Source organism: Chenopodium quinoa, unplaced genomic scaffold (assembly GCF_001683475.1).
Source record: "Chenopodium quinoa cultivar QQ74 unplaced genomic scaffold, ASM168347v1, whole genome shotgun sequence".
Classification (NCBI taxonomy): Eukaryota; Viridiplantae; Streptophyta; class Magnoliopsida; order Caryophyllales; family Amaranthaceae; genus Chenopodium; species Chenopodium quinoa.
In genome coordinates, this window is record NW_018743955.1 from 5,416,418 (window position 1) to 5,433,551 (window position 17,134).

At 37.7% G+C, this 17,134-nt stretch overlaps 2 protein-coding genes across 3 annotated transcripts; both read right to left on the reverse strand.

Annotated features, from left to right (window-relative positions):
• Positions 1–2,689: 2,689 nt before the first annotated feature.
• On the reverse strand, positions 2,690–3,917 carry LOC110689230. 2 transcript variants are annotated; one of them, XM_021865959.1, is made up of 3 exons: positions 3,827–3,917; positions 3,307–3,738; positions 2,690–3,225 (listed from the first exon to the last, which is right to left on the reverse strand). In XM_021865959.1, the coding sequence occupies exons 2-3, from the start codon at positions 3,415–3,417 to the stop codon at positions 2,782–2,784; spliced, it is 555 nt and encodes a 184-aa protein (XP_021721651.1). In that variant the 5' UTR covers positions 3,418–3,738; positions 3,827–3,917; the 3' UTR covers positions 2,690–2,781. The 2 variants fall into 2 exon arrangements, with proteins under 2 accessions (XP_021721651.1, XP_021721652.1); XM_021865960.1 differs by lacking the exon at positions 3,827–3,917 and having other exon boundaries at positions 3,307–3,820.
• A 76-nt stretch (positions 3,918–3,993) lies between these two features.
• Positions 3,994–7,209, reverse strand: LOC110689231. Its single transcript, XM_021865961.1, has 2 exons — positions 4,982–7,209; positions 3,994–4,894 (listed from the first exon to the last, which is right to left on the reverse strand). Exons 1-2 carry the CDS (start codon positions 7,174–7,176, stop codon positions 4,858–4,860), a joined length of 2,232 nt encoding a protein of 743 aa, XP_021721653.1. The 5' UTR covers positions 7,177–7,209; the 3' UTR covers positions 3,994–4,857.
• Positions 7,210–17,134: the final 9,925 nt, after the last annotated feature.

Consider the following 17,134-nt stretch of genomic DNA (forward strand, 5'->3'; position numbering starts at 1 on the left):
TAAAGAAATCTCTGAAATAAGCTGGATAAAACAAGTATCCTACAAGTATATTACTTGGCTCATTTGACCTAAATAAGTCTCACAAAAGGAAAGCCAAATGAGCACTAACATAATATTTGACTACACAACATAATTGACTCAATCGACATATTTAGCAAAGTTAGTTGGAATAATTTTGAATTAAAAAAAAACATATTGAAAAATCCTAATCTAATGAGTTGCTTCCCTTATGTGTAAAGTTGGGCATAAGCCAAGTCGGCATGAGAATCGATCAAGCACAACACAAAATGATTCGACCTGGCACAAGCTCACCACATGCCCAACACATTATGACTTATGGGTGACGATTAGGCACAGCTCATGAGCTAGCTTAGCATAACACATAACGTGGGTCATTGCATGAAAGGTCGATTAGCACAACTCGACATAACACAGATCGTGGGTCAAGTTGTACATGGGCTCAGTTTTTGAAAGAGTGTTCTGAGCACAATTTGGAACGACTTTCATTTGATTATTTTAAACGTTGTCAGCTTAAGCAAGAGGCACGTTGGCATGACACGTGGGCCTACGTACACAGCCCTCCTATGCCACTTTTCACTAAAGTATCTTAATTTAATGAATCCAACCACAACAAAGAAGTTGACTTTGGAATCACTTAAGAAAATTTTACCTCAAATTTAATTTGGATTACTTTATAATTGTTAATTCAAAATTAGAATCTAAGAAAAGATACTCCTATATATTATTGCTAAAGGTGAGTATATATTATTGATTCGTTATATTTTTGAAAAATTGGCAGCCGTACCTTTTATTCTTTGCTTTGAATGGGCAAGTCGCGAGTGTTGATGACAACTTGAAAGTTAGGTGTTTTGCAAGAATGGCAACTCCCCCTTCCTCCACTATACTAAAGTTGGCTTGCCTTTCCCTAAGACGACGGAACACCAATGACTTTGTCTAGTTAGATGTTCCGAAGATATATTACTTTGGTGGCCCACTTAATTACATTCAATTCCCACTATTTAGCAAATGATTTGATAGGTTTTTATGACAAATTCGAGTTGAGTCGAGCCCCAAATGTAAAGAAAGGAAAGTTGTGAAATTTTTTCTATGTTTGTAAGAAAAAAGAAAGTCATATATGAAGAAAAAGGACGAGAATAGAAGTCTATAATACAAACTAGCTAGCAACAATTTTTACCAATTACTAGGGTTTTTATGTTTATAAGTTTATATGATTTTGAAATACAAAACAAGGTGGTATGAGTTTTAAACTTGATTCTAAATTTCTAATACCATAAATTTGGTTTTGTTTGAGTGTTATATATGTAACTATTTTATTGATTGATACGTGAAAATGTGAAAGGTTGGTATAAGTCATCTCCACGACTCCACCTTTTCCATGGAATTTCAAAGCCTCATACCTAATTTTCTTATTCACGAACTAAATATGGTTTTAGACCTTTCAACTGCAAACCTGTTTGCCAAAACTCCCCCATCCCTTTTTCTAATTTTGAATCTTAATGATCTTGTATGCATGTGGGCAATGTGGTCAGATATTCCTTCAAAACCATTTACCGTTTAATAGAAATGGGGTGGTACGTGATGATTCGATCAATTAATTGGGGAGGAAATATAAGTCAATCAGGCTGATTTACATATTGTGCAAATCAGGGGTCATTGTCGTCTTTTCACTTATATTAGTAAGGGTAGTTTGGTCAGCTTGTGCAAACGTTGATATTCAATGCCATTACCTTCTGTCATGAGGAATCAGTTACAGAACTTCATCACTTTCCCCAATTCGAAACCCTAATCTGAAACCCAAATTAAACCCAAAAACTACTTCTTCCTCCATGGCACCACCACCTATGGTGGTTCAAAATGTCGCCGCAAATGAAAGGCTTCCCCTAAAGGATTGATATGGCCCTAATTTACACTCAATTCAAGTAGGGTGTCTTTTAGTTTCGCCTGCGAAGCGGCCATTGTTGGGGAAGAAGAAGAGGACAACGGGAAGAATAGGAGGACGACGGGAACTGAAGAATAGGACGAATAGGAAGGCTTCGTGGGTTTTTGTTCGGCGGAAGGCGTAAAGATGGTGGCGGCTATGATGGGTTTCGGATGGTGGTCTCTGTGATGGTGACTATGGTGGTGTTGCTGGTAAAATTAGGGAGAAGATGCTTTAAAAATAAAAATAAAAGAAATCTGTAAAACCAAAACAAACGGAGCTCTTTCCCAAATTAAAGTCAAGAAGAACCGCAATTCCCAAATTGCAGCCAAAGTTTTAAGAATTCCCATTCTACCGTCCACGTAAGCACTGGTTAAAAAACCGGTTTTTTTTTTTCCGGTCCAGGGTAAACCGCTACTTGAAGTAGCGGTTTCTTTGCAATAAACCGCCAATTCAAGTAGCGGTTTCTTAGTTTAAAACCGCTACTTGAAGTAGCGGTTTGTTTACAAAAAACCGCTATTTAATGTAGCGGTTTATTTTGGAAAACCGCTACTTCAAGTAGCGGTTTACTTTGAAAAACCGCTACTTGAAGTAGCGGTTTACCCTGGACTGGTTTTTTTTTTTCAAACTTGCATAATCACTCAAAAAAAAAACCTGCAAGTTGTGTACCTGTAAAACATGAGATATATAGCATATTTTCAACACAACCACCATAAATAACAAGTTTATGAAGATCTAAGGAAGTCGAAATTGCAAAGTCGAATATTTTTCAATTGATTAAATATAACAAAATCCAATTCTAAGCATTTACAAAAAAATTAGTTTAGTTCCAAAATATACACTTAGCTCGGGCGTTGCTTCTTCCCATGAGGTGACGATGAAGATGATGCAGCTGTCTCCTCTGGAATGTCATCCAGGCCAACTCCAACCCCAGACGTAGTGTTGCTACGCCGTCGGTTTCTCTGATACTGGCGATGCACTAGTGGAGGAGATGTCATGATAGTATGCTGAGAAGGAGTCGGTGGACGGAAGGCACGTGCTGAATGGCCTCCACGATGAGGTGGTGGTCTGATCGGCATAGTGTGCACAGTAGAAGATGAAGACGTGGACGGTTGAGGCTGCTGAATAAGGTGTGACTGCCCCACCCTAGACAAGGTTTGGCCACAAAATGATGTAAAACCCTGCATCGTCTGTATGGCAAATGGTATAGCCGTCTCTGGTGGCAAGTGGGAGATGGTCTCAGTAGCTCCCGATAGCTGGACGTGCAAATCAGCAAATGCATGTGCCTACATTTAAGTGTAGTTTTAATGTTAGTAAAATGAAATCAAAAACGTAAGAACTAGATTGAAATGAAGTGAAGTTCATACAAGCAGGAGGTCCGAGGTAGCTGGCTGGTAATGACTCGGGGGGCGCTCCTGCGAAGGTGGAGTAATGACTAGTCTCGTGATGCGACGGTACCAAGCCATGTACTCTGTCATGGCCGGGGAAGAAGTCCCAGTGAACGGGTATCCCTGGACGACTAATGCCTCTCGTCGACTCCACTCGTGTACATGGTCCGAATGCCGAATCTCCCAATTACGCTGTCCCCTTCGATCCTTCCTGTGTAGAGCAACGTCCGTGTCTACATCCTGTGGGATCGGCTGGTCTAACCCGAACTGACGAAGGACTCGGTCTGGGAGGTGGAACTCAACGACGTCAAAGCATATCAGAGGTGCCCGTGAACGTCAAGTGTGCATGTCTGAGCGACAAATCTCCGGAAGTCGATCCATCACCGCCTCAGTATATGGCTGCCAAATCATCTAATTCCCAAAACAAGTATGTCAACATGTATATGACTAACATAATGGAAGAAATACAATGCACAAAAAAAAGAAACACCGATTGTACCTGGTCCTCGCGCTGATGGTCAAACGCATCTCTGTAGTATGGTAGTCCAGAAGCAGTATGCGCACACGATAGATGAACACGTAACCACCTGTAAAGACATGTTAATAATAATTCTTGAAAGATAGAATTGTAAGAACATGAACTTGAAGCAAACATTGTACCTGCACGCCAAAGGGTCAATACCTCGCTGATGCTGAGTCCCCAAAATGTCATCCTCATCCTCAGCCTCAGGGTCCTCCTGTGGCGGATCTCGAGGCCTCCTAATGTATGGTCGGCCAATAGTAATATGCTCCCACGACCACAACTGTAGTAGGATGAGCGGGCCTCCAATCTGTCTTGAATCTCGCTGACATCCTCGACATAGCTGCCGATACAAAAAACCAAGAGTCGCACTCCCCCAGCTGTAGGTCGAAGCTGTCCCCCAGTCTCGAAGGAACGGCAAGTAGTAGAGTGACACAGCATCGCCACTCTTGTCGGCGAACAGAATAGATCCCATGAGAGTGAGAATGTAAGCACGGCTATGGCGCTGAACTGTCAAGTCATCAACTCCCTCTGGCATCTGTGAGAAGTGACGTCTGAGCCACGTCAACTTCAACGTAGATCCCTCCAGAAACGGCTTACCGTTATCATCATGGCCAGGTCGAACTCCCAGCAACTCCTCAACTAGGTCATGCCATCCCTCAAATGGAGGTCCAATGACAGGAGGGCCGTGCACTCTCAGACCTAACAGGATGGAGACATCCTGTAAAGTAATGGTGGCCTCACCTACCACTAGGTGGAAAGTATGTGTCTCCTGCCTCCACCTCTCAACCAACGCCGTAAGAAGAGATCGATCAAGCAAAAACCCTCCTCCCAAAATCCTATGTACACCGTAAAACCCAGCAAGCATAACGTACTCTAGTACTCCGCCATCTACCCTCCACTCACGTCCCACGCTGACCATATGCTCCCTAACTGAGAGAACTCTATCAGCTACGCCACTCCAAACATCGTGGCTCCTATGGGAAGTCTGCAAGCGTAGAACAGATGGATCAACTGGGCCTGGACGAATCACCGGCTCCATGGGACCTACACGATAACAAAAAATTGAATTAATGTTAAGCGTTCGAGAAAAAACATAAATATTAAACAAGAATATATAATTAATCATGTTACCCAGATGATCCAAATCCACCAATAAGAGTAGGACATGTCTTCTTGTTATGCCCAGGTCGCCGACAAACACTGCATGCCTTCTTCACACGATTGGGACGCTCATCCATTTCATTTCGAATTCTAGTGGACCGTCGGCCTGGGCCTCTTTTCAAATCTGGGTTGGCAATAGTAGTAGGACCATTGTAAGCTAACCAGTGGCAAGGATCAGGAACTGGTGCGAAACACTTCGCGTATGAACGCCTATATTCGGCGGTCATGAAAAAAGAATCCACAAAGTCTGCATGTGATAGGCTTCTATGACGACAAACTGCTAGTACATGAGAGCATGGGAGCTTGTATATTCTCAATTTCTCACAAGTACATGTCTTGCTCAACAGATTCACAGTGTGGGAGTTACCACCTTTACCAGCTTTTCTTCTTCCACGACCGGTCCTAACCTGATACAACCCGATGGCATCATAGTCAAAAGCAACAACCTCATGGTGCGCGGCTTTCTCAATGTTGGCTTCTATTGTCTTCTTAGCCTTTTCCGATAACTCATGGCCCTCTTCAAGTCTTCTTTTACTCCAACTTCTTCTAGTTGCAAAATAGGAGTTAACCCGGAAAAAGGTCATTTGCACTAAAGCGGTTATCGGGAGACATCGAGCCCCCTTTAAGACTCCGTTGAAAACTTCCGACATGTTTGTAGTCTTCACACCAAACCTGAAACCACCATCATGATGAATGGACCACTTACTGTACGGAATTTCCATCAAGTACATACGGGCCTCTACATTCAAGTCACCAATTTTGTTGATGTAGTAATCAAACTTCTTCTTCTGCCTTGCAGTAGCTGCTTTGCCAAAGAGGTTCTTTATGACGACACTTTTAAATTTTGAGTTCACATTAGAAGCCAAGTGTCGTGTACAGTACTTGTGGTAGGCATTGGGCTCCTCCCAACCACTTCCAACTTCTTCCATTGCTGCTAAAATACCAGCATGTCTGTCAGATATCACACATAGCCCTTTCCTATCTGTAACTCGAGCACGAATACAAGCCATGAACCAAGACCAACTATCATTGTTCTCTCCTTCGACAACCGCAAAAGCAAGGGGGAATAGTTGAAAATTGGCATCCGTTCCCATAGCAATGAGTAGAGTGCCTTTGTATTTGCCATATAAATGAGTGCCATCAATGGTGATAAGGGGTCTGCAGTGACGGAATCCATCAATACATGGCTTGAATGCCCAAAAGACTCGTTGAAAAACATGTGTTCCAGGAACCGTACACTCTAACAACCTCCACTCAACAACAGTTCCAGGATTTGATTCCTTGAGAGCTTGCATGTACTTAGGCAACTGTTCATATGAACCCTCCCAACCCCCATAAATGAGTTTTATTGCCTTTTGTTTCGCTAGCCATGCTCTCTTGTAGGTTATTTGGAATCCATCAAATTTCTCTTTCACAAGTTGCACCATTGTCTTGATTTTCAATGAAGGATCAACGCGAATGACATCTAGAAGAGCATTGCAAACGAACTCGGAAGTCAGTAGCTTATGATCTCCCGAGTCGATGTCACCAACACAGTTACTTGCATGAGGGCCGTTGTACCTCACAATTTTAAACGTAGAGAGTGTTGGATCTTTCACTCCTCTAAGCCTCCACGAACAACTACATTGTTCTTTCCTCTTGCACTCAACAACATATTTCTCTGGCTCTGCCTCCACAACTCGAATTGTTTGATTTCTAGCTATGGAGTAAGATTTCACAGCATCTTTCAGTTGTTGCAATGAGTCAAACTGCTGACCAACCTCAAATTCTCCCCCATTGTTATATGTCTCATTTCCTAACCAAGACATCCATGAGTTATTCAAACGAGGATCAACTTGCGCCACTTCATTGAAGTCTGAAGTGGGGGCGCTTCCTTTAATTGCCTTATCACGAGCTTCAATTATCTCTTCATCATCATCTTCATCAGTGTCATTCATCTCTGCATCGCCAAATACATCAACATTGTTTGGGTCAAGAGAATCAAGAATGCCTTGTGGTTGTGTGCTTGTCGAGGTTCCAACATTAGGCGATGAGGCCGGAGACCTAAACTGTGAGAGATGGTCATTGACATAATGTGGATCAACAAGCATTCTTGTGAATGACCCTATGCCCACACTTTGAACACCAGTGGAAAACGGTTGATCCACACTACCAAAAAAATCCATCCCCGGAAAGGAACCAGTGTTAGTTTGCACAACTGGCTCTTTTGGAACTTGTTCAATGAACAATTGCATTGCAACAGAAGAACTCTGAGTCACAGCAATCCACATAGCTCTAACAGCGTTGTCGTCATTTAACGGAATTGCAACATATGCCCCAGCCATAGGATAACGCATAACCACCTTCAACTCCACACCTCTAGGATCAACACTCAATTCTTCATATAGCTTGTTCAGAACTTATGAATATCTCATCGCAGAATGTACAAACACAAATTTTTGATTCCCACCCCTATACGTTATATCGCTATCTTTGTGGACAATTTCTCCACCCCAATAGCAATATAGAGGGTAGTTCGGAACCTCCATGTTTCATTCTAGAAAAGACCATTATTAATCAAAGATATTAGATTGCAAAAATTCATTAACAGTGTGGCAATGTCCTAACATCAAGCAAGCAAACTACACAATTATAGCAACCTAAACTGAGCTATGAAGGTCTTAATACCTCTTGAAGCTCAACATGGGCATAAGTCATGACTACATGTACTTTGAGCTCATGTACTTTGTGTATAGAAGCTCTATTTTCACTTTCAAAATCAGCAATTATAGCAACCTAAACTGAGTAATGTGATCGAAACCATTAATAATTCTACAAGGGTTATATGTAAGGTAAGTAAATCAACAACAACAACCAAAACCAACCACAAACATACATACAATTCTGAAACTCAATAACAACAACAATAAACAAGAACACTAACAACAACAACACAACCAAAACCGAAACTCAATAACAACAACAATAAACAAGAACACTAACAACAACAACACAACCAAAACCGAAACTCAATAACAACAACAATAAACAAGAACACTAACAACAACAACACAACCAAAACCAACAACAACAACACATACATACAATTCTGAAACTCAATAACAACAACAAACTCAATAACAACAACAAACCCAATAACTGAATACAAAAAATAATTAGGGCACTTACCACAAACAAGAAGATCAGCACGTTTCTTCTGAAATTAGCGAAGCCGGCCACTAAAGTCGAACCCTCGGCGTCAACAGCGGCGGCCTTCGTTGCTGAGGAATGCTCCGGCGGCGTCGGTGGATTCCTTGGCTGCGCCGGCTTCCGTTGAAGGAGGTGTGATTTTGGTGGAAGGCGTGGATGGGATTTTGGTGAGAAGACGAAAATGAAAGAGGAAAGTGAAATCGGGAAATTATACCTGCTAGAAAACCGCTACTTGAAGTAGCGGTTTATTAAACAAAAACCGCTACTTGAAGTAGCGGTTTATTAAAAAGAAACCGCTACCTGAAGTAGCGGTTTATTAGTAAAAACCGCTACTTCAGGTAGCGGTTTTGCTGTAGACCGGATTTAAAATTTCTTCCCCCTGAACCGGTGACGTGGACGGTAGAATGGGAATTCTTAAAACTTTGGCTGCAATTTGGGAATTGCGGTTCTTCTTGACCTTAATTTGGGAAAGAGCTCAAACAAACGTTAGTAAGTCTAACGTCTTCAAAACCAAACAATAATATAAAATTAATTTATTTGGTAAGGGGGGCCACAAAAGCAACTGGTTGACGAAAATTCATCAATCGGGCTGATTGTCTGGGTCTTCCTCTTAATTAGGATCTAATGACAAATTCACCTTTTAAATTTGTTATCCCTACGTACCTAAATTACCTTCCTACTGCTAGCATTTATTCCTCACATAATTAATAGAGCTGAGAGAAGTATGAATGTAATTTAGGGGCGAATAGGTACTAATTTTTTTTCTTGTAATAGGAAGTAAGAAATGCATGTATTCAAGGACGATCATATTGTTATTAGTCCGTTGAAAATAGTAAAGTAGTAAATGATCACTTAATCACCAAAATTTCCTCACCGTTGAATATGGACAATTTCCACACATAACAAAGATTTTAGCAATTTTCATTATTAGAAATTAATTTCAATCAATATTTCTATGTTGCAGACTTGCAGTGGTAGGCTGTAAAAGCCAAACAAAATGATTGTTGTGACGTTAAGTAGTTAACGAACAATATTATATGTCACGTTTCTTAATTAAATTTCAAACAAATAAACAATATAATACTCCGTATAATATTTGCCACACTTTTTATTAAGAAAAAGTGATGAGGTGATTAATTACACTTACACGACTGATTAATCAATAATCAATATAGAAAAAATTATGTCTTGCACTAATTTGTTGTGAACTTAATTGTGTCATTGAATACGTACTCATCTCACAATTATGTGTTTCATTGAGGAAATTTTGCCAACAACTGGAGTATTTTTTAAATGACCACTTTTAAAATTAACTATTATCTTTTTTTTTTTTTTTTTGAAAAAAAACTATCACAAAAACATTGAGTAATATTATTCACAATTAGTTTTTCCTGCAAGTATTTTCGTTTTGGGACCTATATTATAAAAATACCCTGCAAAAAACTCATACTTAATGACAACATTTCTCTAAATTAACCCTAAACTGGGTAATACATTTAAAATTGCTCCAAATTACCCAATTTTGTAAAACCCTAATTCAATTGTTTGGCCATACACCCTAATTTTAATATTCAATTGAGAAAAAATCAACTACACTACGATATTAATGACGATTTACCTATAATTGTATTTAATCGGAAATTTCTTTGTTTTCTCTACAATAATTGATTATAATTTTATAAAGTTAGCTTCCTTGATTGAAGATTTTTGTGTTTTTATGATAATTTTTTCTAAATAAAATTTAAATGGTAGTTCTCCTCAAAAGTGGTCATATATATGTAAGTGATTCACTCTTAAATCATGAGAAGTATTTCTCGCTCATAAAAAGTTACAGACAAGAGCTTACGAGTAAAGACTAAATTGAAAAAAAAAAATAGATGTAAGAGGACCAAAAGCAGAGTGCTATTATTAAAATCACAAAATATCAAAGTACATTTATATCAAATCTCCAAAAAAAAGAAACAAAAAAAATTTAAAAAAAAAAACTTTGTTCTTTTATATTGTAATACTTGGTAAAAAAATTTAAAAGATGAAGTAGACCTCAAATTAAAAAAAAAGAAATGAAATACTTGTACAAAAGAAGCATGTAACTGCCTAGGTCTGTTCTCATACGTTTATTTTCAGTTCAATTCAGCTCCTTATTTCCTTCTCTTATAAAATATTCATTTCAGTTCAATTCAGCTCAGTTCAGTTCAGTTCAGTTTAGCTCAGCTAAGTTCAGTCAATGAGTTCTCATACGTTTAAGTTCAGTTCAGTTTAGTTCAGCTCAACTCAGCTCAGTTCAATTCAGCTCCTAATTTTCTTCTCCTATAAAATATTCATTTCACTTCAGTTCACTTTAGTTCAGTCAATGAGAGCAGACCCTAAATGTTTTTTTTTTTTTTGAACTTGTATTGGGTATTTAAGCTCTCATTGTGATAAAATGCACTAACTATATTATAAACGATGATAAGCTGTTTGTCGGCCTTCAATTGGCCAATACCAAATATGTTAGATATCCTTCAAATAAACTCACTTCCTTTTTCCCACCCAAAAAATAAAATTATTACTAAAAACAAAATTCTCCTCGATCACTTTCTCCCACTTGCTAATTTGCTAAACACTTGGACTATATTTGGTACTACACCAATTATCACATTGTATTAACCCTTTCAAGTAAAAAAAATAAATATAATATGATATGGTAGTAAATCTCTTTAGTGGACTCATGTCATATCAGCCATGAATCTAATAGAGCAATAAATGGGTGTTGTTATTTGTCGCTCCCATTTTACCGGGTAATGCTCCCTTTTTTTCTTGAAATTCCAATTTTACCTCTAATATATAAATACGGTTTTTTCCTTCCCGACCAACATTTCTCACTTCTTTACTTCTCTCTCTAACTCTCTTACTCTCAAACTCTCTTACTCTCTAACTCTCTAAAACAATTTTTTTTTTTTTAAAAAATTCAAAAATTGTTCTTCATTTTTTAAAAAAAACAACAATCATCATAAACACAAAAGAAAAAGGGTGATTCGAGGCGGATTAGGCTGAGATTCGGAGGGAGGACCTTCGGCGGCGCTGGTGGCAGCGGCGGAGGCGGCGGCGGCGATGGTGGAGACGAGGTTTTTTTTTTTTAATTTCGGATCCCAGGAACTTCCGCCCAAAATTTCCGGAAGATCCGCCTGGAATTTCCGGATCCTCCATGGAACATCCGAAAATTTTGGGCGGAAGTGACATCCGCCCAGAAATTCCGGATGTTCCATGGAGGATCCGGAAATTCCAGGCGGATCCTCCATGGAACTTCCGAAAATTTTGGGCGGAAGTTCAATTTTTTTTTTTTTGGCCCGTTAATAAAATTGTTAATTTTTTTTTTTCGGATTTTGTTTTTTTTTTGTTATTTTGAAGTGTTATGGTGATTATTGTTGATATTATTATTATTGTTGTTGTTATTATTGTGCTTATTATATTTTGTAATGTAATTATTTTTAAAAATATGATAATTTTTATTATTTTGTTGATATTAGGTTTTTATTATTAATGTTAAGATTATTGTTGTTGTTGTTAATTTGTTTTTTTTTTTTTTTTTGGATTTTGTTATTTTGAAGTGTTACAGTTAGTATTATTATTATTATTATTGTTATTATTATTATTGTTGATATTATTATTATTATTATTGTTGTTGTTGTTATTATTGTTATTATTATTATTATTATTATTATTATTATTATTATTATTATTATTAGTGTTATTATTTTTAAAAATATGATTAGTATTATTATTAAACTAATTTGATATTAGGGTTTTTATGGTTATTGCATGTTGTTGTTTAATTTTTTTTTTGTTGTTGTTGTTGTTGTTGTTGTTGTTGTTGTTATAATAATATTATTATTAGTGTTATTAGTAGTACTATTATTAATATTTTTAATTATGATTAGTATTATAGTTGTTGATATTAGTGTTATTATTATTGTTATTATGGTTATTGTTGTTGTTGTTAATTTGTATTTGTTGTTGTTGTTGTCGTTAGTTATTGTTGTTGTTAAGTTTATTTGTTGTTGTTAATTTGTATTTGTTGTTGTTGTTGTTGTTGTTGTTATTGTTGTTATTGTTATTATGGTTATTGTTATTGTTATTACTAAAATCGGATTATTTTTTTATTTTATGTAGATCGAGGGTTCTGGTGCTCGACATGCAATATCACGACGTCTGAATGCGTCTGTTAGGAGACAGACATCTCGATCTTCACCGGTTCAGCCCGAGCAGCAGCAATACGGGTCTACTAGTGGTTGGTCGAGAGACCAACAGTCTGGTAGTAGTCGGCCCTTGTACTCTGCAAGTGGAGCACCCATATCTGAAGAGGAAGACGAATGTTCGGCTAGTCATGCTGGTGACCGGCATGAAGAACAGGACACTCAGGATTTCCATATGGTATATAGGGGTCAGTTTGGGAGATTTGTTGGTAGTGGGTCGAGTCAGCCTACTTCCAGCTCTGCAGAGGCATGGTTAGTGCAGGAACCGATGTCGGGTGGGCCTGAGGATGGGTCAGTTATCCCTAGTTTTGGCGGTCACGTGGCACGGTATATCTGGATGGAGCATGAGCGTAGTGTTTTGCGTTGTTTGAGTAGGACAAAGTTATGTTCTGACTTGTTCACTTGGCGAGGTCGTCAATCTGTGGAGGACATTGCGGCGATTGATGCTAGTTGGTTGTCTCACTTGCCCGGCCTGATGTTTAAAAGACTTGATTGGCCGTTGATTAATGCTTATTATTATATTAACAATGACTTCTATTAATTTTTGTGTTATAATATGTTATTGTTTGATTTGCAGTGGATGGGTCGGTCCATGGAGATTCACCAAAGAGCACTAGCTGAGTATCCTGAAATATCGAGTGAGACTCGAACACTGACTGAGCAACTTGTATTTGATTGGAAGTCAAAAATGGGACTTTAGATTATTTTGATTAGATGTTCTGTTAGTGATGGTTTTAATTATGTTATTAACTTATTTTTATTTTATTTTTTTAAATGTAATGTATAAACTGGACACTTATTTTATTTTATATTTGATGTTTTATTGCATATCATGTTAGTTTAAAAGCAAATACATTTAAAATTAATTTCATAATTTTAATTTTCTTACAAATGTTCAAAGTTAGTGAATGTACATTACAAACTACCTAACTAATGCATCCCACATGTCCCTTCTCAATTGATATGCTTGATCCCATCCATTGACACTATCCTCGTGGTGTTCCGTCCACCAACCGGCGATCGGCGGGAGTGGTGAATCGGGTACAAGGTCAAGACGGATAAAATGTGATCCACCAACTGTAGCAATCACAAACTCTCGAGTCGGTGACCGAACCCCGTTGCGTGCCCTAAGCGGTAAGACTGTGATGCATGGGTAGTAGCAAGTTGGTACTAGGCCTACTCCGAGACAAATCACCCTTGCGTTGAACCACGTAGCAATAGGAAATAAATCTTGAATTGTAACCATCCAATGCCGCTCCCCGACAGCCCCACCATCCCATCGAATATGCTCCACGTTAATCCAAAGTCGCCCAAGCCCGTAAATCCGTTCGTACAAATCAGGATGACCAGCGACCTCGTTCACTATTGTTTCCCGAGCGTCAAACCACTTATTTTGATCGCCAAAGAAGAAGTCGGCGACACAACGAAAGCCACAGTTCCCATCACCAATGACATCCTTCCAAGACAAAATGTACGGCAACATTGGGGCTGGAAGCAAGTTCAAATACCTGCATTGACTAATGTCACTTGGATCTACAACACATAATTTAAAGATAAATTATTAGTAAAGCTACAAGTATTAAGTTTACATATTTTTATATTAAATATATAATTTTAGTATTACCTGGTTCTGGGTCACCACCACGTTGAGTGTGTTGACGGTTCACATGCTCGAAATAGCTACGATCACGCCTGGTGTTATTTCTTTTCGGTCGACCACGAGTGTTAAGGTTGATATGTGGTTCTTCAAGGTGTGAATGATCTGGATGTAGCTCCTCTTCAATGATTCGCGTTACATTTCGACATACGGCCGGGTCACTTTCCATGACTTCATCGATTAGGGACCGAAAATTTGCAGCCTCCTCGGTCGAATCATTTACCACTTCAGGAATGTTAACACCATCACCAATAACCTGTATCTTCCAGAAAGAATGAATTTGGCTGCTATACAATCCTGTATGTGCAACTATCGAATCATGTATCTGGCAAGCACATGGAAGACCATGGGTCAGACGCATAGCACATCCACACCGTTCATGGACCTGGTAACTCAAATCCCGCATCCTTTTTGTCTCGTTATCCAGAACTTTCAAGCAATGTTGAGACACTTTGCCATTTATACGTGACAGTGGCAACTGTCTGTACATCTGACCAATTTTAGACCTTGATGCCTCCAAGTCATTACAAATTTGTATGATGCGATTACCGATATGACAATGGACTCGGGCCCATACGGTATCCAAAGCACCTGCCAATGATTCTAATTAGTAAATTCAAATACAATTACAATTAATACAATTACAATTACGTAACAACGAGAACAACTAATAAAATAATACAACTAACCTGTGGATGATTCTAACCAAATTTTCACTGCTGAATATTCGTTCTCAACTCTGCAGTTGGTGGTGTTACCAAAATGAAGAACCTGGTTCGTCCAAAATTTCACAAATTTCTCCTTATGACAAAGCCAAGTTCTTTGAACATACTGAATTACTTCCGGATATTTTCCCCACCTCACTTGCATGGCAGTTAGAGCACGATCATACTCCACCTGTGTTGTTGCATTCACAATTTTGAACCATCTCCCAGCTCTAAAACTGACACCAACCGTCTTGTTTCCAAACATCTTCGTCACCTTAGCCTCTACATCTCTGTTGATGTGCCATAGACAGAGTAAATGTGACGTCCCTGGAAAGACTTCTCTCAAAGCCGCACATAGCCCAAGATCACGGTCTGAAATAAATACAGATGGCTCTTTATCAAACCCAATCAACTCCCTTAATCTCTGCAACACCCACCGATAGCTAGTCGTGCACTCGTCGCGCATGAAAAAATATCCAACTAGAAAATTCTGGTTTGTCGGTGTCGCGCCTACTATCTCAAAGATAGGCATGCTATATCGATTGGTCTTGTAAGTAGAATCCATACCTATGACATGTGGGTATGTGCGGAGTATGTTGACCATGATCGGGTGCACCATAAATGCATGTTGCAAAACGTTGTGATCATCGTTCGTGAACCAGTAAATGTATTTACTCTCTCTCGCCAGATGAAGAAATTGTTGAACAACTCCTCTTCCTTCGGACATCTCCATCCTGAAGTCATTTCGGCAATTGTAAATGTGTCGGATGTTTGGATGATCATCAGGAAATTGCTCGGCAATAGTGGACATGATGTTACGGGGAGCAACCTTGGACTTTGTCATGTCCCGCACAACCTGTTTTGCACCCGGACACAATCCGCTCAATTTACAGTGACCCTCTGGGTACACAATCATTGGGTGGTTATGTGTCCCGGTGTGATCATTTTTCGCAATGATCTTCCAACTTTCGGTGCTGACATCATAATATATCTTGATGTAGAATGGACAACCATTAGCTTTGGTTTTGGTGTCCTTCCGTATCGCGTTCTCCAAATCTCTCGGCTTGCTCCTTCGTGACCGATCACATCGCAAATACCGATACGAACAACCATCTCTGGTTTTGTTATAAGACAATTTCACCAATATAAATCCCAATTTTATGGAAACACCATCAGCCCATGTAACAACATCGTCAAATGTAGGAAAAAACGTATCGGTGACAAAATTCCCACTATAATTCACACCGTCACCGCCTTCCTCAGATTCCATATCCTATACAAATTAAACAAAACATGCTTTATGTCAAAATAATAATAATAAAAACAATAATAATAATAATAATAATAATTATTATTATAATTAAAATAATAAAAACAATAATAATAATAATAATAATAATAATAATAATAATAACAATACTAATAACAATACTAATAATAATAACAACAAATACAAAACAATAACAATATTAATGATAATAAAAAATTATAACAACAACTACAAAACAATTTATAAGACCATAACATTAATTAATAAATAAATAATAATAATAATAACAATAATAATAATAATAATAATAATATTAAAATTATTATTTCTACTAATTAATAATAACAATATCAACAACAACAACAATAAAAATAACAGCAACAATAATAATATCAACTACAACAACAACAATAATAATATCAACTACAACAACAACAATAATAATATCAACTACAACAACAACAATAATATCAACAACAACAACAACTACGATAATAATAATAATAATAATAATAATAATAATAATAATAATAATAATAATAATAATAATAATAACAATAATAATAATAATAATAATAATATTTTCAATAATAATAATAGTAATATAAATAATGAAACAAAAAATAAACATATCACTAATAATCATATTAATACAACAAAATTACATTAATTATCAAATACTAAATCACAATAATCACAAGACCACGAAAAAAAAAATACATAAAAAAAAAGCTTAATAAACATAAAAAAATTAAATAAACGTACTTAAAAAAAAAATTTAAAAAAATTGAATAGGGACATCCGCCTAAAATTTCTGGATGTCCCTTGGTACATCCGCCTAAAATTTCCGGATGTACCATGGAACATCCGGATTTTTTAGGCGGATCCCATCTTCCGCTTGAAATTTCCGGATGTTCCATGGTACATCCGGAAATTTTAGGCGGATGTACCTAGGACATCCGGAAATTTTAGGCGGATGTCCTAATTACCGAAATTAAAAAAAAAAAACTTACAGAATGATCCGACGCATTATCCGGTGTACGTATGTTCCACTCGCCGTCCATGACC